We start from the raw sequence: 27,738 nt of genomic DNA, 5'->3' as shown, positions 1-27,738 counted from the left end.
ATAAGAGGGTCCTATGTCAGGGAAATTAGAAGTCAGTTAACATAAGCGTATACTCAGAGCGAGCATTAGAGGGCTTTCCTAAACCATCCAAGTCTGTTGAAATCGAACTGCACGCAGAAGAAATCAGATAGCTATTAGGAAGTTTAGATATAAAACCAACAGTAAGAAAGCATTTTCCTTTGGCTGACTGATTAGCTGTGCTTAAGGCAACATGAATCCTGTCCTTAGTACCTTGTTGTTTTCAGTGCTTCTACTTCTGACCCACAGAATTCAGGAGCTGGTGGAGGCGTGCAGCTGTGCCCCTGCTCATCCGCAGCAGCTCATCTGCGACTCGGCTTTAGGTGAGTCAGAATGGCTACGCGCTTTTAACTCAGACGGTAGGAAATCAAATGGAGCTACTCCAACTGCTGTGATTTTTTTTTTTTTTTTTGTACAGCTGTAGAGGAATATGTTTAACCAGGTGGCTTCGTTTCTCCGAGGGTTTTAAAACAAAATGACTGCAGAGATCCCTTCTAAAGAGAGGGCTATGTAAAAAAAAATGGTAGTAGCTGTTCTGCTTTTCTTGTTTTTCCAGAACATTTTGTGGTTACAAATTGTTGAAATTGCTGTATTATTTAGTGCCTTTTTTTTTTTTTTTTTTTTAAACAGGAACAGCTTCTATATTAGGTCCTAACTTAGAATAAGCAGGGAAGTATACCTGAACTTTCAAATGGCTACAGTTTCTATAATAGAATATTCTACCTAAACATCTGCTATATGTAAACTATGCACATAGATATTTTTTATACCATTTTGAGGGGGGAAAAAAAAGAAAAAATAAACCAAAAGTTCCCAGTGATAACATGTTGAAACACTTGATCTTTGTTCTGCTATACTACAATTTCTTTAATTGGTTGTTGGGATTTTTTGTCATTTTCCAAAAATACTTGAGCAGGAAACTGACAGGCCTTTTATTTTCTGCAGATAAACTGGCTACAGCAGTTCTGTATAAATATAACTTTCCAGTCTTTAGGACAATTGTGTTTCATGATGTTCAATCAGCACTTTGTTTGTGAAACAGCTTATAGAAGAAAACTAAAGATCTCAAAATTAGACTGCATGGGGATAAGAAAATGTGACATTTTGCAGTCTTTTGATTTCATTAGCTCAAGCTAAGGCTGGTTAGCTTCCATCTAGTGTGAACAGTAAATGTAGAACATGAGTTTCCAAAGTGTCACAAAATTAGCATCTCTATGGGGCAGGCAATACCTTCTGCATACTGATTAATTGCTTTTATACCCTGACAGAAAAATCTTTGTAGCCATGACAAACTCTAAGCTCTGTTTGTGGCCATCAGTTAAATTGTTTTTTAATCTGCTCGTGTTAGGCAATCTTTTTCATAAAGTTATCTACACCAGGCATTACAAACTTGGGGTTGTTTAAGGTGTGAAAGAAAAAAGAAGTTGTGCTACCAGGAGCTTAACTATGTATGTATACATTTAACTGTGTTAGTCTGCTGCATTGCTATACATAAGAAAGTGACAGTTTTTCAACAGACTGAATGTAGAGATTTTCCTAAATAAACAATTTCACAGTATAGAGGAAACTCAAAGTACTCATTATGAGCCATCTTCCTTAGGGAAGACATTCCAGCCACTCTTATGGTACCTATTAGGGTTTATTCCATTCTTAGATACATTTTATAAATGGTAGCTACATGCTACTTTTTATTTGTATTTAAATACTGAAGATTGTAAAATAAAACTACTTTATATTTGGACTTGATGCTCAAGCTCTCACTTATATAAATACTCCTATTTAAGTAACCTGTACCTTTTGGCTAAGGAATGTTTATATCAAGGATCCCTTTGTTTAATATTTATCATTTCAAAATAGCATTTCTATATATTATAAAATGATAGAGATGTAGATATTAATTCATATAAATATGTGTATACATCTTTTTATACATGCACTTGCATATATGTACACATAAAACCTGCTCTAAGCATTCATGGATTAATTATTTGATTTGCTTTGGCCACACTATCTTGCATAAACAGAGCAAAATTCCTTTAAAGGAACTGGAGAAGAGCAGTGGAGCGTCTGCCCCGTTTAAGAGAAAACTCCACTACCCAGCTTGGCAAAGACCGCTCCTCCACCCCTGATGCCAGCAGTCTTTGTTTTGTCACCAGTGTCCAGGCAAGAAGGCCGTGCGCCGGGGCTGCCCTGGGAAGGGAGCAGCACAAGCCTGGAGCCCTGGACACAGCACCAGCCCCCTGGGAATGAGGGCTCTGCCTCCGCAGCTCTGCTTTGTTGGAAGCCACACCTGTGTCCTTAGGAGCATTGGGTTCTTAAGAGGGATTGGGAAACCCAGGCCATGCTATTAAGTATCCCATGCAGTAGCACACCTCAAACTTCTCCTGTTACTGTCACCATACTTATTTATTTTGTTTTAAGATTTAAGATTAAATTGAAGAATTGTACTTCAACGTCAACATTTTCATACCTCCAAAATATTGACAAACAAAGAGACAGCTCTTCAGCTACAGGAGTTGAATGCTAATCCAGCTCTTTGCTGAGACTATTAAAATTTTTTTCAGTTATTTTTCAGTTCATCCATCTCTGTACCCACAAACACATTCAAGTATTTCCTTACAGAATAGAACCCTAGCACATCTTATTAAAAAAACCAAACCATGCCATGCCTCTAAATTCGACAGTAAAGTAAAAACTGAGACAAAGTCTCAGTCTTGCTCATAGAGCTACCAAACACACTATGTTCTTCAGTTACTGCTTTACTGCTCAGTGTCACTCTGTATCTGTAACATTTTTAATTTCCTTTAGGATCACTTGTGATTTGGGTGGAGTAAAAATGGAGGTGGAGGGGGTTGAATCAATAGCCGTTACTTGAGCCACTAACTGAATGTGTGAAGCCACTCAGAAACCTTAGCATTTATAGGAGATACCCAAGAAAAAAAAAAAAAAAACAAGCAGAGAAATTAATTAAGTCTGGGACAAGCTCTTTTCACTTTTGCCTTTGTTCACATGATTAGTGCTGTCACACTTTGTCTTTTATTGTAAGGAGGTTTTTGTGGCTTTACTCTCTAAATACCCACAGCTACCACACAACCTGAGTAACTTGATAGAAATAACAGGCTTTCTGACAGACCTAGAGTAAGAGAGAGCTTCTGGTCCTGCAAAGTGATGGCTAAAACTAAAATAACGAATGAGTGAAGAGCCCTGCGGGTGTTACATGGTCGTACGCCGCAGGAAGAACGGTAATGATGGGTAGTAAATCATGAGTGCCATGCCAGTCCTGCCATTTATCTGACCTTGGGTTTGTCAATCTCCCTGCTTAGCCTTAAGAGGGTGTGATTTTGTACAAATTTGAGCAGTTTTCATGAACTTCTCAGTAGTTTTAAATCTCACTTCAAAGAGACGTAAATCTTCATTCGTAGGAAGTGCCTAGCACCATGAAGATACACACCTTTTATAAAAAAAGGGAGATACATTCCTTTCGTGTTCTTCTAAATGGCGTTGAGGCCCTCCTAAAATGTGCTGAATGCCTTCAAACCTCAATGAAAACCAATACTTCTCAAGAGGACTTTCACTGGAAACGGAGATGGGAGGTTTATTAAACAGCAATTCCATGCACTGCACTGCTAATTATCAGTGCTGACCCTCCGCCCCCCGGAAGAATCGAGGAGGCTTTCTCCTTACAGCAATGAAATGGGATGACGATGTGCTGTTTAACATCTCAAATTCAGTAGCGAGGCACCATAGTTTCAAGCCAATACAAGAAAATTCCTCTGATAATGGCTTTTTTTTGGAGAGAACCATGGATGCAATTGAGTTTATCAGATAGTGTAAAGATAACAGATTTCCCTTTTGCCACTGACTTCAGTCTTCTTGGACTCAATTCTAACCCAATGTTCACATCAAATTAGGCAATCTGTAGAGAGAAATGGTATACATGGAGAAGACTGATTTCTTTCTCAAGTCTGTCACTTTTAATTCATGCTGGTTTTCCCCCTTAGGTATAAGCAAGGTTATTTTTGGACAGTAGGATAAACATGTAAATACTTTGCATTTCTTAGCTATGTAACACCAGTAGCCTACCTTTAAAATTAGATGTAATCTTTCTGATTTAAACTGTCTTATTCTTGTTTTTTCTTGAATATATATCAAAAATTATATTTTTACTGAATATTGGGCACCACACTCCAACAGAAATGACTAACAGATCTTGAGTACAAACAAATATGTAATATAGCTTCAGAGAATAGTTCTATAGCTTTGGAGAAGAGTGGCACATTTCGAAATATGATGGAAGCCTTACAGCTGGAGCTTGAGAGCATTTTCAGCCTGTTAAAATCTCATAAGATCACTGAGATCAGGCATTGTAAAGATGTGCCAGATGATATATTAAATTTTAATCACATTTAAAAATAACAGTAAAAATTTTATTTAAATACACCAGAATTAAGTTTTCAAAGTCAGCTCCTCTGAGATAAAATTACAATATGCTAGTTCTTTATTATTGAATTTCATATTAAAACTTTCATGGCTCAGTGTCCCACGATTTCGCCTCTCTGCAATATAATATCTAGTTTTGTACTGGAATGGATTAATTTGTACATTATTAGAGTGGGAAGTAACTTTGCCTGATGGGAAAAATCAGCATTGGAATATGTACTAGAAATGTAGACAGTGCTTCTTCCAAGTTAGGGGAGAAAAGGTGAACAGTGAAATTAAAGTAGACTTTCCATTTTATTCTTACTATATTATGTTATATCCACTCACCATACTCTTAATCTCAGAGAGTCTACTTGCTGTGAGCCGTGTGAGTACGCAGATACTGATTTCTTGCATGTTTAGGTTGATGAGCACCTTCAGTGGTGGTTTTGACACAAAATTAAGCAGCTATGTAATTAACCTTCATGTGTTTGGGAGTACAGTGTTCATACAAACAGTAATAACCATACCACGTAACAAAAGACCATCAAAGACAGGGACGGAACAGCAACAGACAGACCTTAGCCTTCTGCGAAGGTTTCATCAGAGCCCCATTAATAAATCCCACCTCTTGAAGCCATTGCTTGAGGGAATGGGCAAGATGGCCTCACTGTAGAAGGCTGTTGGCAGACCCTGGCAGGACCCTGGGTCACAGGCCATGCTTTCAGACACCTCACTGACAGCCATGGGGTCACACAGCCTACATTGTGGAGCTGTCTACAGTCTTTTAGACTTCTCCTCCATAGCAGGGAAAGATTATAGTACTTGGCATATGATCCGCATATTATTGTTCTGCCAAATGGAGGCAGATATTACTGCTTCATAGCAATGTCCTTCCTCTAGAGTGGAAATCAGTGACAATAATGCATAGATATATTTCTAGAGTAACTTCTCACTGACTGGAAAGGATTATGCAGCTACCATTTCTCAGGGGTCCCACACAGAAATGAAAGCTGAGTTTCTATTCCAAGAATTGTGAAGTCAATTACAGAAATAATGTGCTGGACTTCTGCTGTTCTAGTTCTCTCTCAAACAACAGGAGAAGCACAGCACCTGAGCATGCTTCTTGCAAGAATTATTATGAAAAAGAAGTTGCGAGACTGTATTAGTGCCATTGAAAGAGCATGCTGCCAGAACAATATTTTCAGAACCCTAATTATATTAACCAATGAATCACCTTAAAATCAGCTAGAAATTATACTAATCTCAAAAGCACTGTTATTCATATTTGGTAGGTTTAATGCAGAGGTGCTGAAAATGAGGTAATTCTCTTACCCTGATGTCCTCAGCAAGTGGCTGAGAAAAGCTGAATTCCAGTCCTGTGCTCAATGGAGTCCCACAGGTGTTCAGAAAACAATGTTGGCATGTAGGAATCATTAGCAGTCATACCCCTCCCAATATCCACTGTTTGTTATAAGACTAATATTAAAGTTCATTAACAAAAATTATTGAGAAATAGACATTTTACCCTTAACTCACATTTCAACAGACCCATAAATGATATAAATAGCAAAACCACCTTTCACCTGTTTTGGCTGTACAATGTCCTACCAAAATCAGTTCTACAAAAGGGGGTAGGTTTCTTTACTTCTGTAAGTACGAAAGAATTACATAGTGATTTTCTTACTTGTCTGTTATGCATACTTTTATACACATGAACAGTATTTTCCAATAAAATTTAAAAAACCTTAGACAACATGAATCCTAGGAAGTTACTTAGTTTGAAGTAGGTACTGATGCACTTTGAGTAAAGCTCTTAACAAAGGAAAAATATCTGCAACCCTGCAAAAGCCCATCACTGGTACAAATGCCTGCGTATTACAACTAAGTTATAATTGCAGTACATATAAATTTCTTGGCATCGTAGCCTGAAACTTCTACATGCTTTCAAAAATACAAAAAATGACTGCACTGGCTGCAGAGATGTGGTGCTGTTAACGACTGCTTACAACTACACATATTTGAACCTGTCTTTGCTGATTGTTCAATAAGGCACCTCAATATTCACGTTCAATAAATTGTTGGAGTGCTGCTATGGGAATAGCAGTTTGAGCCCTTCCCTTTGCAGCTAACTTTTAACAAAATGTTAGTGAAACAGCTTCCTAGGATAAAGACTGAATTTCCTCTTTGGGAGTAGGAAGTATTACCTGAATAAATGTACAAATAACCCTACATCTACTTGAGGTTTTAAGATAGAAGCAAACATTTTGAGAGCTTACTTCAAGATTCCACGTCTAGTTAGTTTCCTAACTTACTTTTCAGTTCTGAATTCGATACTTGAATTGCATTGCCAATATCATGCAACTCTAAGAAATCATTTCCAATCTTCTGTAAATTACTGTTCTTCAGAACCCTGCCATTTAAGCATGAAAATGGGGCTCAGTCTGGAAAAATGCAGTCACTCTCCTTTCCTTTGCTCGTTGAACTTTTTCATGGCAGTGTTCCCAACAGCTTAAAGGTTGTAGCTGTAAAATGAGGTGGTATCATGAAACTGAAGAACAGGACAGAATTTTAAGGAGCCAAATCCACTGAGCACAACACTCCTGTCAATTAGAACGTAGCTGACAACTGTAAAATAATTTAGCTTTAGTGAAAAAAACAGAGCTGAGTATTGTGTAGTAAAATGACATCTCAGAAGACTTATGCTAGTTGCCTGATTTAGAAGGAACTCAGTAACACCGACTCATTGCTGAGTATGTTATAAAAGCAGGATAAGAAAATTCAGGGACCATGTTGCTTTTATTTAAAAGGATGCATTATAGTGCTAAGAAACTAAAACACCATGATTTCAAAAACAACATTCTACACACACTGTGTGGAAAACAAAATGCAAGCTTAGAAACAAGGATTAAATAATATAAAACACAGAACGTGAAAGACTGCCAAACTCTTAATCCTATTAATCTACCAATTTTAATCCCTAACTTTCTCATTAAAAAGTATCTCAATAATGTGGGGTTTCTTCCGCATGGAGGAAGGGGCATGCAGCTATGAATGGAAATCTACAATAACATTATGTATGTTGTTCTACAGACTTTAGAGTATAAAGAGAGTGTTATTCTTCAGCTGAAATTAGGCAGATGTTGATTACTAGTCAAATGATGTGGTATTTGAGGCTTGTGAAGTAGAGAGAAATATTTCTGGTAACATGAGTAGCAGCTGTAAAAACAGTGCAGAAAAATAAAACTGACCTTAAACAACGTTAGGAAATCATGCTATTTTTTAGGTAATATTTAAGTTAAAAGAATACCACACATCTGTTAAAAATACACTCACCTCTTCTATGTGAAAGTTTATAAAAACTACAACTTAAAACCTCACTCTCATAAATTGAATGTATTCTTCTAATTAAAAAAAAATAAAACCGCATAATCTTCTGGTTTAACAAGGAAGCCAAACCCGATCAACTCTTGCCTTCAACACAAGGAATTTTTGCATCCCGAGCCAAAAACACAGAGATTCACAAAATCCTGACCTACCTGAGAGTCCTAATGAGCTTAAATATAGGCCTCCGACATTTTGAAAGCCTCAAATGGAAATGCATTTTGGATGCAGACTAGCAGAGTTTTGTGTTAATAAAACACAAAAGAGTAACCAACTTCTGCCAAGGATTTATGTTGAAAAATAACACAGTGCAAATTAATATCCATATGAAATGGTGATAAAATAATCCTCGGTATTGGCTTTATCAACTTCAGAAGTATTCATGGGTTTTTCAAGATGGCGAGTTTTTGGAATGCAGTAATTTTTTCTGAATAAAAATGCCATGAATAACAGTGAACAATGAAATATATTAATTTATCATCTAGAAAAGAAAGGTCTTTCCCTGCTGTCTTGTGTAACTAAATCATTTCCACAGTGGCTATATTAATAGAGTAGAAGGACCCATACTAATTAACATATTAAATCTTTTCAAATGGATTTCTGACCTTTCCCTTCAACATGCAATACGTAGGTCTAGCTCCTTCTTTTTCTCCTTGTTTTCTATTTTGTGTTGGGTTAGTAGAATTTAGGGTTGGCCTAATGCTAACTTTAAAGTAATCTTCCCTTCAAAAATCTCCATGGAGCTCTTTTAGCCCAAGTGATAAAACTTTACTATAAGGATTTCATTTTTCAGTTACAGATATGATTGTTATCTCACCACACTTACCTACTCATGCAACTGGAAGCAGCACCAAGACTAGGCAATGCTCTTCCATGCATTGCTTTCCACCGAATAAAGGAAAAAAGCCTACTATTGTTACAGTTACATTCTTCAACAAGCTCTGTGGTTACAGATCCAAAGCACTCGTGTCCGAATAGTCCACTAAGTTCCACTATTTTTCTTTCTTGTGATTTCAGAAAGTGTGGTTCAGTTAACTACTGTGCCGCTGATTTAGTTATTTTACAGATGGTTATAAGCATTTATTGATGGAATATCAGAAAACTAAAATACAATGCAGGAAAAATAAAATTGTCTTTACAACCTAACTAGCATAAACATCTTTTGAACTAAAGATTCCTTGAGTTTGGGTCTAGGAGTTGTGGAGGAAGAGTGAATAGTAACAATGTAGACTTACAGTTAAGAAATCCATCCTGCAAACACAGAGGAAGAGACTTGTTCAGATTCACTCAGTACTGGGAGAGTTTTGCTGCTGCTGCATTCTGTTTATACCTAGAATTGAACTAGTAAAACAGCTTCAAACATCTGAGTTGCATCACAGTTTGGAAATGAAATTGCTGTTTTCTGATCTGGCTTTTTGAAAGACAAATTGATAGATGAGCTGTTTGCTAAACATTTATTTTTCAGCTGTTTAAATGTTATAATTCAATAGCACCTTGCTTGGTTCTTAAAAGAGAAAAGGAAGTACAGGGGTTTAATGTTAGTTTTCCACTCCCAAAAGAGTAAGGATGACCTAGCACCTCAGCAGATATACTGAAGTAATCATCTATCTCTCTGTTGAAGTCTGGAACAATTAAAAGCTTGCATAATAGTTCAGAAATCAACACTGCAAAAGAATGGTTGCAGTCTCCTTTACGCTGTAAGAGTCAAAGCAAAAACTGCACGGAACACCTGCATTGTATGGCTGTGACAACATCAGACATCGGGAAGTTTTGCCACATTTAGTCTCAAAGCAGCGTATTGTTCTATCTCATCACCTAACTGGTATTATCGTCAATAATTTGGCAGCACTCCTGTGGGAATCCAGGAGCCATCTTTGTCTCCCACAAACACTATGCAAACCATTTTGACAAAACGCATCAGTTTTCATTCAGTACCTAGACTCAACTTCAACTCAACTTCCAATCTCCCCTCCTGCTCCCCGCAAGATCTAGTCTCTTCGGTATAAGAAGAAAAAAATAGGTGAATACTATGAAATGATTTTTCAGAGGTGATGATGGTGGCCAGCAAATTTTGATTAAAAATAACCACAACAAAACCAATTGATGGTAAAGCATTTGGACACCCATGGCAGAAGTGGTCTCTAGCTGACTGGAAGTGCTTGACATAGAAAGAATTATGGCCATTGTAAACCATAAATAAAATATAAGAACAGAATGAAACAGACATATTTTGCATTAAAAGGACAGAACCTAAACCACATGGGTGCCAAATTCTTCTTTAAAGAAGTTAAAAATTAGTACAATAATGAACAGAAGATGAAGCCCTTCCAGTGTTCCAGTAAATTTGTAACAGATTCTAGAAGACCACAAATAAATGTGAGTCAATTTCCAAAAGTACAACTTGCCTCTGAGTTTAATGCCAGTTACTTATCGTAAATAAAGATAAGGATTTACATGCCTCCAAGTGGAAAACCAAATAACTGAAGCAGTAAAAAGTAGAGTAGTTTTTGAAAACATAGAGTACAGACTTTTTTGCATGCAGTACAGATCATCTCAACTCAAAATGTGTGAAATGGAATTACAGCACTAGCAGAGACTTTTTTTGGACTCAGAGCAGAGAAGAATGAATAAAATTATAAATGGGAACAGGATAAAAAATAATGGCATTTTTATGAGACTATAGTTGGCAAATCCTTCAGCATGAACAGAGAAACCAGAATATTTGCTGTTAAGGGACTTGCTTTGAAAAGGCCTTAAACATTTCAGGATAAGGGCAACTTACTAAGCCATAACATTATTCTCATGGTACTGGCACTTGATAATATTACTCATTACTTTGTTTCATTAAAATGCAGCAGGCATGATTCCTGCTCCAAGCAACATATGTAATACACGCAAAGCTTTCCACAACTACTTACCGTATCAATGGATACACATAATCTCTTACTAAGTGAATAGTATGTGAATGCTCAAGTACCTATACACAGTACAGACCCATCTACTGTATTTCACACCTCTCTTTTTCACAGATTTCAAATAACCAAGACAGCATCACTGCTAATTCTTTTGGAAGCTAACACATGCAAATCAAATACTGAAATGCAAATGTAAGAAAATAAAAATCTTCATTATCCTAAAAATTATTTCTAAGACTCTAAAATAATCTGCTTTAAAAATATCAGAGTGTATGTAAACCTACACATTGGGTATTTAATTACTTATTTTAAAACATTATTTTAATGTCAATCAATCAATAACTTTTGCTTTCTTTTGACCAAATTGCCTTCTTTTGGCAGCATTAGCGATACCTATGAGTTTAAGCTAAAGTTACAATACTCCTTTTGTACTGCTAATACTTCTTTCTTCCTTTCATATGCATTTTGAGAAATTATAATCTTTTCCATATACAGATATATGAATACATATTACATGAATATTTAAGCAAGTTAATTTGCCTTCTTCATTGGTGAAATCCAAAGCTTTACAATAAGCAAATGTGGCAAGTCAGTCTGTTTATATAACTGAACAATTTAGCATATGGTAGAACTGCATAGGAAAAGTGGTAATACTGTACAGATGGGACAGTTGTTCTAAAGTATGGAGTAAGACTTTTACAACCTCTCGTACATTTTAGAGCTTTTGTAAGCAATATAAATCAGCGGCCAATACACACTATTTTAATTAGAATTCTATCCAAGCTATCTATTCTATCTTTTCTACCCTGTGCAGTATTGCTTTAAAGCGGGTTCATTAATTTTTGTCTGTTGTAACAGTCAGTGCAGATTCCTCTTCTTTTTTGACATTAAGATTATTGTCCTTGCCTGCTAACTCTTTTCCCTCTCTGAAAAAAGTTAAGCATATAAAATGTCTAGTTTCCAATCCAAAGAATAAATTTATTTTTGGGCATATCTCTGTACTCATGGAACCCAAGTATTCAAAACTGTGTTCTTGGGTTCCTCTGGCAGTTTTGATAGCATTACTTGCCAGTATTCTTCTTCAAGAGACCAAGAGTTTGTAAGATTAGACCATAATGTACTGGGTATAGTATCTATGGTGTCTAGACAAAAAGAAAGTAAATGAAATAGTGTGTCTATACCCTATATTTGGACTTTATCTTAGACTCCTAGCATTATTTTACCATAACTTGAGTTTAGGGCAATACAGTAGATGAGGCCAGTTCTGCTCGTGACCTCTTAGTTTGCTTTCTGGTTGTTCACATTTAAATTCTTGGCCAGTTACAGATAGATGCCCGACTTAAACTGGAAGCAATCATGACCTGCAATTGTGTATCCTGGGCAGACTACTCTGAACATAGAAATTCCACCTGGAGCAGCTCTTTGGTTATAAGGAGGAATGAATTACTCTCCCTTCTGTGATTTCAAGCTTCCTCTCCTCTCCAGTCTCATACTGAATCCGCTGAATTAACTCACCCCCAAAACTGAAGATGGGCACTGCTGAAAATTGCATTACCAGATTTGCCCCCATTCTTCTCTTACAGAATACGAAGTATTTTAGCACTTGTATACTACAAGGAGGGGGTGATCCTGGATTGTGCTGATCACCAACAACTGTTGGTTGCAAATGTTTGTTAACAGACAACTCTTGGCTTAGTTTTGTTCTGGCTGTAATTTAACCTGTGGCACTACCAACACTGTACTGCAGTCTCTAGTTATTTCAAAGTAGTTTATCCCAATGTTTAGATGAAAGTCATCAGTATCATGCCATTGATTAGTTAATGCATCAATTCTGGAAGTTTCCCTTATGATACCTCAAAATAAATAAAGGCACTTAAAATTCAGAAAGCCTTTTATAGTTAATTTAAATGAGGAGTCTATGTTCTTAAGAACAGACAGGCATATCTTTATCAGATGGTGTGAAGTTGTATTAACACCGGTAAGAATTACCAGCAGGTAAACTGAGGATTTACTATGAATTTCTATTTTGATACACCCAACTAAGTAACCTATTTTGATAACCCCCATTTCATAGTGAGGGTTACAAAAAGGGCATAAATACAAAAGACTATACATATAGTTTTACAAATGTTTCATAAGAAGCCCTTCCCCTCTCCACTATGCAGAACTAAGAATGGAGATCTCAGAATGGAGGAAAAAGTATATGCCTGGAAGTAATACAAGCATATCATCACAGGAACAGAAAAAGCCATTTCACATAACAACCCTATATGGCCTGCAAAGCCCAGATTCATTTTAGTTGCTTCCTCGTTTACTATGCAATTATTTTAGACAGCTGGACCTAGAAACTTGACCTTTACAGCTTCAAACAACCAACTTGGATTCTCTTCTCCTGAAGGTTTTTTTGATGAATGGTTTCAGTGAGCGTATAAACCCAAGATGCACTAGAGCCACTGTCATATTCCAACCATGTTTTCAGTAGCCTATGATCAGAACAACAGAGCTGCTAAAGTGCAAGAACAGAGGCAACTGAATAAGAATTACTGCAATTTCTGTAGTAGTGGTATTTACTTCCTTTGGATATATAAAATAGCATTGGATCTCACAAAAGTGTTTGCAATGAGGCAAAATCCAGAAGAGCAAATCTCTCTCATCAGTCTCTTTTGAGAAAAAAAGAGTCTATATATAGGCTTTTGATAAAAGAACCCCAACACCGCACCCCCCCGCCCCCCCCAAGACTTTTGGACAAGAACTTTTGAATTGAAACCTCAAGTTTTGAATAAACTCAATGTCTCTGTGGTTGGGGCTCCTGCAGTTGTCACTGTGGTATTTCCCCTTGGCCCATGCTCCGGGTGTGATCCTCCAGGAGTGGGAGACATTCACGTAGCAAGTTTAGGCTACTGCATCCCAAAGAGGAAAGAAGTTCTGATAGATAGATAGATAGAAGTTTTAAGTAATCTTATACCAGAAGGGTGAGCAGAAACGGCTGCATATTGTGTATGTGAATGTTCTCATTTTGGTCAAAGGACTTGCTTTTATATATAAAAGTTCATTTGAATATAGGGGCCTTCAAAATTATGTACATACATATTACATGTCCATAGTTCTGCTTTATTTCATACTGCATACTCTGACTGATATGTCATTTCAGAAAAACACCTTTTTTTTCTGTTTTTGCACATTAGGATGCTTTCTTCTATCTGTTCCCATAAATATTTGGGATGCTGTCCTCAACCCATCCACATAACAGCAATACACTCTTATTTAGATCCGTCTCCTTGTGCCACTTATTCCTTGCCCTACAAGAGCAATAGCATCTGGCAGCAGCTTGATTGAAGTGTCAGACATTAAAGAGACAGGTAGAAATAATTGCTCAAAAATCACTCCTCATATTTTAAGTAATTAAATGAAAGGGCTAAACTGAGGCAATAAAATATAAGAAAAAAAAAAGAGCTGCATGAGTCATCATCACAACCTTGTTTGTAACTTTTCAGTAACTTACACCTTTCTTTTCCTGTCAACATAGTTTTTTAAGTCTCATTTCAAGGTTTTTGTAGCAATGCTGATTCTGATTATATACTCGTATGATATGAAATAAACTTTCCTGATTTCTTGAGAGAAAGACTGCTTAAAAGGGACGCAGATTTCATTTCTATTCAGATAGCTATGCCATAGTCTGTAAACTTAGTCTGAAGTGAAGTAACTGGAGGCTACAACTGAAACAGAGGTTCTTCCTCAACATGCCCATTTGAAGGATGTTGCTACTCCTAGTTCTGATCCCAAATCTAAAAAGAGATCTAATTATCTGGACATATCAGGACTCACTGCTCTTATTTTCTTAATGAGGGCTAACCTACCGCAAGCAGCAAGAATATTCAGCAGAAAGGATGGAGATGGAATCGGAGACTTTCATTTGCAGGTTAGGTAGCTGCCTAATTTTGGTGCAGTGTCAATGATGGAGGCAGTGTTTCTAAAATTTGCAAGTGGCCTTAGAGGTGCATAAATGGAGATAAATCCCAGGGCAAACCTGGAATACAAATGGCTGGCACAGACCCACTAACATGGCTTCCTCTGCATGCAGAACCACACTTCTTTGTTCATGGACCTCAGAATCTATTGCAAGGCTGAGGGACAGGATTTAACACTTATTTGTACAAAAAGCAGCTAAGGCATACCAGTCTAGACAACCTTGCCCTTCTATTCATTAACCTACGTATTGCTGAAGGACTGGAGCTCGTTCATTAACTATGGAGTTTTGCTTTAAGCTGCAACTCCCTAAGCAAAAATATATTCATTTAAGAACTGTAGGTATTACATCAGTTTATCACTGATACAGTGAAAACGCCAGTGCAGCTAGTATTTCAAACTGGATGCATCCATCATGATAGTAATCTATAACTCTCTTTTAATTCTAGAAGAGAGTGAAATATTTTTCTTCTGATCAAAATCATACCCCAGAAACAAAAATACTGAACTAAACTCAACTTAAATAAAACAACAGTTTAAAAGTAGTCTGTATTTCTCATAGCACTGTGATCTTAACACACTTGACAACTTTGTTCAGGATGCACCTTGAGTGTTTTCAGAGTCCAAACAGATGACAAAAGAGATTTTCAAAGCTCCAAGCATCTGCCTGCCTATCTGTCTATCTTTAAAATTTATACTCTTCTTAGCATTTTTTTTTTAGTTTTACTTATATTTTATCTATTTTTAGGCTTATATATTTAAAATAAGAATGCACATAAGCAATTATGCTTTCTTGTTCTTATGTCTGGTAATATCTTAAACATTTTCCTATGTAAGTATTTTTCATTATATAGTTGCTGATATTTAACAGATTCTGGGGAAAAAAGTTCTCATTTATTCATCTCTTTTTGCCTTACCTCCTATTACTTAGGATAATAAAGTTAATCGGAGACTAAACTCCAATTTGTTTTCCTTTTTGAAGGAGTAATAAAGTTGATTACTTTTGTTGAGTAAAGTCGCCTGTCTTCAAACAATAGTAGTGTGACCAATAGGTTAAGGAAAAAGGCTAAATAGCATCATCTTAAAACTTGTGTAAGTACAATAATACTATATAAAATAGTATCATAAAGAATATATTATTTAATAATACTAACTTCTAACAGTGAAAGTTATTCTTCACTAAACAGTTTTCCCTTTGTTAATGCCTTAGAAATAACTCAGAGTCTAAAGAGATACTACTTTTAGGGAACATGAATTTCAGTGGACAAAGCACAAGGATTTACTTTATTCTGATTCCACCTGTATCTATGACTTGGTATGGAGCCTTCAGTATACGGCTCAGTTCTGTGTGTCTCCTCTTCTGTAAAAAAGATGGTCATATTTCATTGTTTATGTCACTGTGGTGGGGTAAAATTAATATAATGGCAGTGAATTTCTTTTAAAAAAGCTCCTAGTACAAGTAGTTGCTCGTGATCATAAAAATCTCTCCTACACAAGGTGATGGTACAGTTTATTTACCAGTAAATAATTACTGTAGTGGATTTCAGAGAGAAACCAAACAGGTTTGGGAAAGATGCAGTTAATGCCTAACTTTCTGCCCTTATTGTGTACAAACACTTTTGTATTGTATAAAACCCAACACTTTTCTCCTTACTGTATAAACACAAATATATCTGATGTTGTACTAAGTAAGTTCTGTCCTTAAACCAGTTCAAAACTACCTTTTGTTGATGCAGAAATGGTTGGGAGATGTTTATTATTAGTGAGGAACAAAGGAATCAAAATATTCTTAACACATTTCTAATAATGAATGTCCAATAGCCGGGTTGCTTTACTAAACAGAACATTGGCCTCCTACAACTGCAATACGCTATGGCACTGGTAATCAGAACAGCAGTGGCTCAGAGAGGCGTCAACTGGATGCTGTGGACTCAGCATAATCGTGGGAGCCAATAACTACCAGAACAATTTCTGTTCTGAGGCTCTACCTGCCCCCTGCATGGCTTTGATCACATTAATATCCTTTCAGTTCAGCTACCTGAGACAACCTTCAGCTACAAAGTGGGAATAAATATTTACATTTTATAAAAGTACCATGAGTTACAAAACATGAGTTCCACAGAAATGTTACATCCTACTATTGGAGTATTAGAGAGAATGTCTTTTGAAAAACATTACAGATTCTAATGCAGAGCGCAGTTGAGGCAGACTGAATTATTGGCATTAGAATATGAAGGGTATGCATATGTATTTCATATATGCAAATTCCTCATAAGGAACCAATAACTGTCTGACAGATAAAATGACATTATTACACTAAACAAGCAGAGGTTGTTCTCAGCCAAACAGAGGAGAAGCCAAGCCAGCCATGGTGTACTTGAAACCATTTCTTGAAAAGAAGTGCAGACTAGGAGGAATCCTAAGTTATAACCGCCCTCTGAACCACGAGTGAAGAGAGGGAGATGGCTAGGCCCAGGAATGCTAAATCAGGAAGTGCTTGTGGTTAAAAACAGAAGCAACCACATGAATAAGAGGTTTTAGGAGACAGCTAGACGACACTGATTGAAAAAAAATATTATAGCACAGAAAAACAGAAAAACCAGAAGGATTAAAAGGCCCAAAAAGATCTTTGTGCGTTTGAATCTGGTTTCAGAATAGAAAGGTGAAACCCAAATAACTAAAGATTTAGACGTCCTGTAACAATTAAACTTTTTTGTCATGAAAAACAAAGATCTCAGTTTGGTCTTCCTTCACCATCTGGAAGCTTTCTTTTAAACAAACAAATGAATGAAACACACACAACATAAAAATAGTTTTCATTTTCTTCTACACACCCAGAAAAAGATCTCTTAATGACAAACCCCAAAATGTTATGCTGTCAGCCTTACGTAACTCCATGGAGACCCTTTGAGCTATTGTTGATTATCTGTCATGTTCCTCTCAGATGCTAACAAGCAGAATTTAATAAAAATATGAAAATGAGTAATGTTTCAACATTAAACACAAGGGGAAAAGTAGTTTTAATTAATAATCCTCCAAATGTTTGCATTGAGCAGGCAGGAAAAGATTTCCTGCATATAAACCATGTTATGGTATTTTTAGAAGATAATGGAGCTAGCTCCTAACTGTTGTCCCACCCCTTACCTTCTGTATTGAACGAACTCTTTTATGAGAAAACCTTTTTTTTGGAAGTAATGATGCAAAGGAAAGCAACGCAAAACAAAACAACATGATTCTAAGCTGATCTTTCCAGCACTATAGTACACACAATCCACAACCCTCTTTATCTGGAATTAGATCAAAGCACTTAAGAAGTACTTTAATTTGTGGGAACATAACACATCTGCAGATGATTAAAGAGATGCTGCCACTTACCATTTGAAATGAGAAATTTGCTGTTCATACTTAAAAGAACTCTTCCCTTCCAATCCAACCCATAAGTCTAAAAGAGTTTAAATGGCATGGGAGGAGGGAACACTGTGCCAAAAATAGAGGAGTCAAGCTTTGAAGCTGTAGGTGTCTGCATCATGTTGATTATTACATCTAGTTTGCTCTGCTAATAAGTGAGGAAATGAGAATTGCCCATTATTAGATGGGACTGACCTCTATTTGGCTGTAAGGAAAATTACAATCTGGGTTTCTTATTCCTTTTCTTTAGATATGACAGTTAGAGGTCAATTTATCAAACAATTTTTTTGCGGGAGAAAAGCATGATTTTGATGCCAACAGATTCTCCTCTGCATCAGCCTGATTTTTTTTTCAATGAACAGGAAGGATGAGGATTTCACTGTAAGAGTGCTCAAACCCTGGAACAGGGGCCGCGGGAGGCTGCAGAATCTCCATCCTCAGAGACACTCAAAACTCAGCCGGACACAGCCCTGAGCGTCCTGATTCAAGTTGAGCAAGGGGTTGGACTAGACCTCCAGAGGCTCCTTCCAACCTAACTTATTCTATGAAACATCATGCCTGTTTCATACTAATTTTGATAGAAAGGTTCCTTTCATGAAAAATAAAAACAAAATAAAAAAAGAAGGTGTCTGAGAGTTGCCCTCACGCTGAAGAATACTTTCTGGTCTCTATCATACCTGCATCAAACAGCACACCTGTGACAGAGAGAGCAAATCCAACCATTCCCATCAAACAATGCAGATGTCCTTGCACAGATCCATCTCTGCCCAATTGCAAATTGGATGTACAGTTAAAGTGGGGTTCGACTGTTGATTGCTCCAGCCTTTGCCACTGTCTCTCCATGCAGATACAGATTGTTTGTTTTAACAAGTACTACAGCTGCAGAGGAGCTGCAATAGTGGCCATTCAGCAGAGAGCAAAAACAGGACTCTCAATACATTTGGGGGGTGGAAGTCCCAAGAGAAATTTTGGCCATATACCATATTCTTAGAAACCCATTATTCTCTGTGCCTAATAGTCCTGATATATTTTAAACAGTGTATACAAGAGAGATGCCTAAACAGATAGGTAAACAAACCATTTCTTCTTTCATAAAATCTCATACTTTCCTCATTTAAAGAATAGGAAATAAATAAAATGTTCAAAAGAGGGAGTAATTAATTTGTATAGGTTAACACAACTAATGACGTGTTATGTTAAGAAAAATGCTAAAATCTCTAGTCTCAGAAAAGTGAATGAAAGACTATTCTCCTCTTGTCTTCTGATTTCATGCATAAAATGTGTCCTTTAATCTTGTCTGGCATGGTCTTTCAGAGTGTTAACTTTAAGTCTATTTAATTGATCAACAATTCTTCTGTCATCAACAGAAGTGCCCCTTTCCTTTACTCACTGATTATAATGATTGGTGTTTTTTAAAATCTTGTGAGATTCCAGTCTTTCAAAGATTTTGATGGACAGTTTTTGTCAAAACTGAGTGCTAACTAAATTCAGATTTCCACATTCATAGAAATTCAGATTTATATTATAGGCAGCCCACTTATTTTTATTTTCAGGAGTTAACTCAAGCTAGTGTTCTTTTAGTAAAAAGCCTTAAAAACTACTTCTAGCTAAAGTGTAAAAACAATGCTAAAATCTATCAATATAATTTTTGCTACTGCTTGTAAAATTAGGCATATGCTTATTTGCATTTAAATCTTTTTCTCTATTACAGTGATTCGAGCAAAAATATCCAGTGAAAAGGTGGTTCCTGCCAGTGATGATCCTCTTGATACCCACAAAATGATCCGGTATGAAATCAAACAAATAAAGGTACATGGAACCACTTAGCTATTTTGAAGTTCAATGCTGATAACCTATGTGTATGACTACAATTTAGCCCTAAATGCTTTAAGCTGGAACAGGCTCCAGCTGCCTCCACAGTTACACCTAGGTGAACTACACAGAATAAATCAAAGTAAGGATGAAAAAAAAAAAGAAAAAAAAAAGCAAGCTGTTCTAACATTCATGAGTTTCTTGCTGAACTATATTTTGATGACAATTTTTGTTATTCACAATTGCTTCATGAAGACTATGAAAACATACTTCAATCTGTGAATGGTATTCAATACATTTGCTGTTTCTGGTGGATACTTGATCAGCTACGGTGCATTATGATTTTGCAACTCTCTGACTGGATGATGCGAACTTTATAAAGAGAGGAAAGCATTTCCAGCTGAAATAGCAAGGATCTTTGTTCATAAGTGAATAGGGATATTTGCAGAAACAGGAGTCCTTCCCTGATATTCATATAAACAAAACTCCATTTGTACGAATGTTGCTAGGAAAGCAAACAGAAAGTGGGAGCACCCAAAAATACAGTCATTCAGAATCTCACAGGATTTTTCCATTATTTGTTCAGCTCCAAGAAGGAGACATATTCATTAAAGTACTTTAAGATGACATATCTTGATCCCATGCAAGTCACCATCAAACTTTCACCGATAAAAAAAAAGATCATGATCTAGCTGTTTCTGAAACACACAAAAAATAGGTAGTCTCTTTCAGTTGAAATGTATTAGCGTGCGTTGGTGGGGTTTTTTGTTTGGTTGATTTGTTTGGTTTGTTTGTTTAAGTTTTGTAGGTGGTTTCATTTCTCATTTTTCAGAGAATATTATTTTGTATTATTTGTATTAATTTGTATTATTACATTTACTGGGAATACTTAAGTAGATCATTGTGAATGGCTACGTGCTTTCAAAAAAATTCAGTCCTTCAAATTGTATCAGTAGATCACCTCACCAGAGTTTTACTAAGAAAAATCTATGGTAGACAAGAATATCTCAAAATATTCACAAGCATGGTTATCACATATGACTCCTGTTAAGGTTTTATAGCAATTTCAACAAGCCAATTCTTTTTACCTTGCTAAAACAAACCCCAAAACTCTTCACCATCTGCCACTTCCTGTCTTCTTAAACTATTAAGGATATTTTCAAATGTTTCTTTACAGAAATAAGTATATAAATATCAAAGCAATTCTCTTTCCTCCCACTAGCATTTTAATTTTCTGTTGCTACTCTGCAACACTAGAGTAATCTTACAGAAATGCAAATCCTGAAGTATACTTCAGCACAAAAAAGAAGAATGACAATAGTACTCTGTGCTACTATTTTCAGTCTATAATCCCGTTCTTCAGTAACAGCACATTGAAATCTCTGAAATACATGCATATATTGGAGCTGCTTTGGAGTTTCTCCCAAATTTTCCTAAGTGGAGGCCTATTCAAAACTCAGCCATCAGTAAGAGATCTTTATTTAATTCCACTAAGCTTCAGAAGGCAAGTCAGCTAGGACTGGACAAACTAGAGAGATTTATTTTCTAATAAAAGATGCTCTACATCTTTACATACAAGTCAGACTGAAGACAAATGGGTCATAATAGTCCCACCCTTCAAATTCTTACTTCTGGCCAGAAGAGAGTTAAGAAGAGGTAGGAGCTGAGGCTCCCACCCTGGCACGCAGGCTGTTCAGCTGCGTTGGGACCCAGCTCCTTGCTCAGTGTCTCTAACAAACCCAATAAAAGGATTTTTGTTTGAAACCTCCGCGATACAGAGTGGGCGAGTGAACAGGAGCTTCTGCAAACTGCAAGTCTTTTCTGGGATTTCTAGTAAATTCAGTGTGGCGCCGAAATAAATCCATAAAGGCAACTTTGCCTGCACCTGGTGAATCGTACAGGAACTGACAAAGAGTGATGTAACCTGTTATATTATAAACATATAACTGGCAGTTGGCACATGAGTAAAAGTTAAACAGGACTGGGTATACTGAAAAATCACTGAGAAATACTCACTTTTAAATTAACAGAAGTTTAATAGGAAAGTGTTATGGATAACACTGTAAAGTCCACATCAAGTTACAAAAGTAAAGAGAGTGAGGAATTTTTTCTCTTGAGTGCTTACAGATCGATTTCTCATATTGTAAATTTGATGACCTGCAGTTATGATCAACTGAACAGTCCTTTTAATGTTGGATGGCACCGATCACGTGTTTCTGGCTAACCCTGTGCATAAACATTTACAGGATTTGGGGGATACGCTAAGAATTCGCTTTATATAACATGAAAGTAAGAATAGACTCTCTAATCATCTCTTTTGAGCTGTAGGATCTGTCAAGCTAAAAAACAATTATTAACTCAGTATTAGTTTTGGTGAATACTTTTTAAGCCACACACATATTCGCACTTCCCTCAGCAATAATTCTCCCCTCTTGGAAAAGAAACACAGAACCTATAGAGGTTACGTTTTACTGCAACTGTAAATTCAGCAAAATGCTGCTGTTTCTCTTTTATGTTACTCTCTGGGCTGTTTGACATGTGACATTAGTGTGACCGGTTTATGCTACTCCTGTCACAAAAATTATATTTCTATTATTTTAAATCCAGTGCATTAGGCTTAGCATTAAAACATTGGTATTTTTGGACAGAAATATTAAATATGATTTTGTTATTCATTTTCAGAAATACAAAAAAGAATAATGATGGGTTTTATTCATTTTATATATATGGGTTGGCACGTTAAGAAGCCATACATTTTTTTCAATTAGTGTTATTTTCTTTTATTGCAATGTTTACAGCATTATACTAAAAAGAGAAGGAAATATATGATTTATATGCAATTGAATATTTGTCTTCATAACATTACTGTTATTGACTCGATTACCATTCTTACACTGAGGAGCCACCTAAATGTTAAAACAGTGCCATTAGCTTTCGTGACACTTTGTCCTGTATTATCAGAGTAGTAAAGTAAGGCCCAAGATATTACTGTCATACATGAAATCAACACATTTTACCAAATTAAACTAGTATAAGCAAAATCGCTATGTATTTTCCACACAGGCTGCATGTATGAAATCCCACTGAAAGAATTAAGACTTCTTTTACAAGAGGGTGGGGTCCCCTCACAGTGGGAATTAAGAGGTATTTAAGCTAAACACAACGATATCTACCCTTGAAAATGATTGATGCAGTTTTAAAGCTAGATATTAGTCACTACATAAAGCTAAGAAAATAAGCCATAATATAGTTGAAAAGGCTTAGAGGAAAAAAAGACAGAAGAATGTAATTATTATAACGGGAACAAGCTTGAGACACTGAAAGTAATACAGTTAGTCTTAAAAAAAGTATTCTAAAACCTTAAAGCAATAGCCGTGTACTGGTCTTGGCTATATACCTCAGAAGGACAGGGACAGTATCAACATAGACTTCAGTATCAGGCTCACCTCTCTCTGTTCTCCCAGTCCCTCACCTTTTTTCCTACCTCCATAAAGTCCTACCAGAACCTCAAATGTAAATGAACCATACCACAATGCAGAATCAAATCAAGCCATCTTATCCCTTTACAGAGAAAGTATCTACACTTTTAGGAAATGAGAGAATATGATTTAGAAAATCAAATATGAATTACTGAATTAAACGGAATGTTAAAATCTTAAGAAATGCTTTAACAAATATCTGGGTCAAAACCAGAGATAGACCAGAGCTGTAATTTCAAAAAGCCCCAACGAACCGAACAAAAAACCCCCAACAAAACAAACACTGAACTCATTTAAACATTAACTAGATCTCCATTATAAGTTGCTATGGATATTTATCTCTTTTTTTTAATAGCTGAATCAATTTGTGTTGTCTGCATAATGCCTCTTAAGTTGATTTAGATCAAGCGATGAGGTATTAAAAGAAAAGTTGCACCCTACTACACATTGTAGCCCAATCAAAGGTTTCTGAACGTGGAGAGGACTCAAATCAGAGGACACTTGCATAGTTCACGTAGTTTCTATGTACTAGGCATCTGTGTCTGGCACCCACGCCCTGAATAAGGCAGATTTAAGGGTAGCAGAAGGAGGGGATTCAAGTTCCAAAGATGGCAGGAGTCAAATGGCTCTTAATAGGAGTGAGGAAGGCCTGGGGCTCCAACCGAAGCGCTGGGTTAGCGATCAGGCAGATTCTCTGCAACAGACGTGCAGCCTGCTCCTGCTTCCTCATTTGGCCATCTTTCTGAGAACTCTTATATTGGGCTGACATAGCAGACTACTTTTATCTAATAAAATCAGATATATTTTCATCATCATTATATACGTTTTCTATTATTTTCACTGCTGCTTTGTACAGGACACTGGTTTGTTTTTAGTTTTGGTTTAGTTTGGAGTGTTTGTTTTTTCTACTAAGTATTTCAAATTCACATCTAATATTTTTGGATCAGAAGCTCAGTGACAACAACTTTGGCTTTTTTTATTCCATAAATAAAGCTTCAGAAAAATCAACATATTACTGTATCTTTTCTAGTGCCCTGTACTATTTAAATCTCCTGAGAGAACTTGAGTAACACGAACATATTTTCCAGTGACGCCAGCTGCAACGGGGAGAGCCTGCCCTTGGGAGCTGTGAGCCTTGCCATTGTCCACAGCTGTCAACACACAGCATGATGTCACTAAATGGGGCCCCCAAAGTGTTGGGGTTTCAGTTACGTCATATTAGGCGATGACAGGCATTCTGAGGTTGATTAGCATCTTATGGTTCCTTCTCACATTTGGACACAACTAAATTTGTTTTGATCTTTTAATGGCTTACTTTAAGAATTATTTGCATAGTTGGAAATGCTAGTTAAGGAGCAGCCCATCTGAACACTGCAGAGGCTTTGATCCTGAACCTATCCATTTTGGCGCTGCAGCCTATAAATTCTAAGAGCTGGATCCCATTTTCCAACAGTTATTTGATAAGGTCGCATTGGGCAAAATTCTGGATGTGGAAAAGCAGCTTGCTTTAATGACAGACTACAAGAACAATGTTCAGTTTCTTAGCATGTTGCATGTCCTTGAAGACACATACCATTACACCGATCAAGATAAAATTTCCCATATTAATATATTGAGAAATACTTGCATCTTATAAAGCTGCAGCACCTTGTTTGGGATGAATGCTATCTCTGCATTAAATGGAATATGCTAGTATAATATAAATTGAAGAGAAAGCTTTAAAGATCCATTAAAAACACTGAAAAAGCAGATTTTAAAATCTATAATTTAAAAAAATGAAGACCTAATTTCCTTCTAAAAATAATGGACACATTTCGTTTAGTGTAGAGAAGGGGTCTAACTGTTGGTATTTTCTCATATAAGTTCAGATTTTAGAGCCTTTTTTAAAGAGATGCACCACATACTTTTTTCAGCTGTTGTTTCCAACTGGTTTTTCATGTTTGTTTTCCCCTACTGACTTTCTCTTTCTGATAATTTTCAGATGTTTAAAGGATTTGAAAAGCTCAAGGATGTCCAGTATGTCTATACCCCTTTTGATTCGTCACTCTGTGGAGTGAAACTAGAAGCTAACAATAAAAAACAGTATCTTTTGACAGGTAAAATATAACAAACTAATGTACCTATAAAACTAGAAGTAACTGCTTAGACTGACTTTGCAAAAATATGCCAGCCCTTGTTAAAAAATTATATATTTATGTACTATCTAAATAATATAAACACAATGAAATGTACAAATTGTGTAAAGCTGTAATTATACTGTGATCTTACATGTTTTCCATCTTTCATCTGAAGATCTTAAAGCAGTTTCAAAGGAAGCTGAAGTCAGTAACTATGCAATTAGTTAATAGGAAGTATGCCATTATTGTTTAAAACCAACAGTACTGATTTTCCCAGGAATGCAAACATGTTTAACGAGACAACACATGCCTATGTGTATGCAGATTTGGGGTTCTAAGTAATTAGAGATTTTTCTAGAGAGTCCTGAAATCTAGTTTAACATACTACTGCATTTGCATCCATCCCTTGTTGACAGATTATCAGCGTCTTTTGAAAAATATCCTTCTTAAATCTTTAACATTTATTCAGCTTGCACTCAGCAGAATAGTTCTCTCAGTTATAATTACATTCATTGAAAAAAGTGTGAAGTATGACTAATTCAGTGCAATTAGTTAAAAACTTCAGATATTCTTGCAATTTATTTCAGTATTTAGAAAACAGTTCTATTTGCTTGCCTTATTTTTCTTATTTTCCATGCTGTAGGCCAAATTTTAAGTGATGGTAAAGTCCTCATCCATTTATGCAACTACATTGAACCATGGGATGATTTATCTTTGTCTCAGAAGAAGAGTCTTAATCAGAGATATCAAATGGGCTGTGGCTGCAAAGTAAGTATAGAACAAAACACTGTCTAATGGTGGAGCCTACCTTACAGGCACTAGCAGTTTTCACTGATGGGAACTGTTCTCTTGTACACCATATATTTTATATTATTTGAGAATAAATACCATTTTAAAGAAACCTGCAATATACTGAATCAATGTACTATTTCACATTTAGATTACTACCTGCTACATGGTGCCCTGTTCAATCACTACACCAAATGAGTGCCTCTGGACAGACTGGCTGATAGAACGAAAGCTATATGGGCACCAAGCCAAGCATTATGCCTGTATCAAGAGAAGTGATGGCACTTGCAGCTGGTACCGAGGTGGTCCTCCCCCAGAGAAAGAGTTTATTGATATCAGCGAACCTTAAAATGATCACTTCCTAAAAAGCCTTGGAGCCTAATTCCATCAAACATTGCACGCTCACAGCTTTGAACTGCCATCGTCTAATGTATCTGTTGCTTAGAAACAAAAACAAATTGTCCTGTACAGCTAAAGTCCGAGTCTGTGGAATTGGCACTCAGGCAAGATGAGGAACAAATCTCCTGGAGGTAGCTACTCTGTAAAGTTATGCTTTGTACAGAGAGGCTCAAGCTGAGAATGCTCCTCTGTGTCCTCTAAGGCCTAACAAGTTTCCCTTTTACCAATATGAATGTACAAGAACAAAAGAATTGCCAGAATTTTGTCCCCTGTTTCTGTTAACCTACAGATTACGAGAGCCCCATGTTTTATTCTAAATCTTTCTGATGAACTACAGAATGTTTTATAGAACTATTTTTTTCTGTATGAAAGTCTTCTGATACAAAAGAATTATTGTACAGTGTATATGTAAAGTATTATAACAATGTGCTATAAAAAAATGATTCAAAAATCCCTGTTTTTCCTTATCTGTTGAAACAAGTTGAACACTTCTGTGATTAAAACAATCTGTGCTCCATATTCTGTATGTTACTTCTGTCATAGCTTTCTTTATCTACAAAGTTCTAATTTTCATTGATAAACAAAATCCTCTTACCCAACTCAATATTCCTACGGACTAGCTATACCTTGCTGAAAGAAAAGCCACATGTTCTAATACTTCAGCATCTTATGGAACCAACACAAATAATGACAGGCTAAAACTGCTTGTATTTACAGAAACCATGTCCATCATCACGGCAGCTGTAATACTTGATAATGCCTCTCTGAATATGTGACTAGGTCATTGTCTTTCAGCACTGTTAAAAGCCTTAGCTTTAGAAACTCATGTAAAAATACATGCAATAGATATTGAATAACTTGCACTGCAAGGGATTTCTAAAAAGCTCTCAAATATCTGACCATATTTAATAGTTTAAATTTACATTAGAGATTTTTCAGTCATGCATACCCATCTTACTCTGTCGTAATGAATTTGGTAACTCATGAACTCATACTAGAGAAGTGTTACAACGTATTTTGCCTTTTAGCTTT

At 36.3% G+C, this 27,738-nt stretch overlaps 2 protein-coding genes across 2 annotated transcripts in view; one reads left to right on the top strand and one right to left on the bottom strand.

Annotated features, from left to right (window-relative positions):
• Positions 1-27,738, bottom strand: part of SYN2 (synapsin II) — a gene marked incomplete at both ends in the record, with an annotated part of 196,575 nt that overhangs the window by 64,242 nt on the left and 104,595 nt on the right. The gene's annotated exons all lie outside the window — the stretch shown is intronic.
• TIMP4 (TIMP metallopeptidase inhibitor 4) lies at positions 59-27,238 on the top strand. Its single transcript, XM_082322719.1, has 5 exons — positions 59-341; positions 19,822-19,919; positions 25,383-25,497; positions 26,162-26,286; positions 26,459-27,238. The coding sequence occupies exons 1-5, from the start codon at positions 212-214 to the stop codon at positions 26,654-26,656; spliced, it is 666 nt and encodes a 221-aa protein (XP_082178845.1). The 5' UTR covers positions 59-211; the 3' UTR covers positions 26,657-27,238.

The sequence above is a fragment of the Platalea leucorodia genome, assembly GCF_965183815.1.
Source record: "Platalea leucorodia genome assembly, chromosome: 9".
Taxonomy (NCBI): domain Eukaryota; kingdom Metazoa; phylum Chordata; class Aves; order Pelecaniformes; family Threskiornithidae; genus Platalea; species Platalea leucorodia.
Note: the sequence above shows the minus strand (reverse complement) of the source record. Positions and strands in the feature narration are given on the sequence as shown.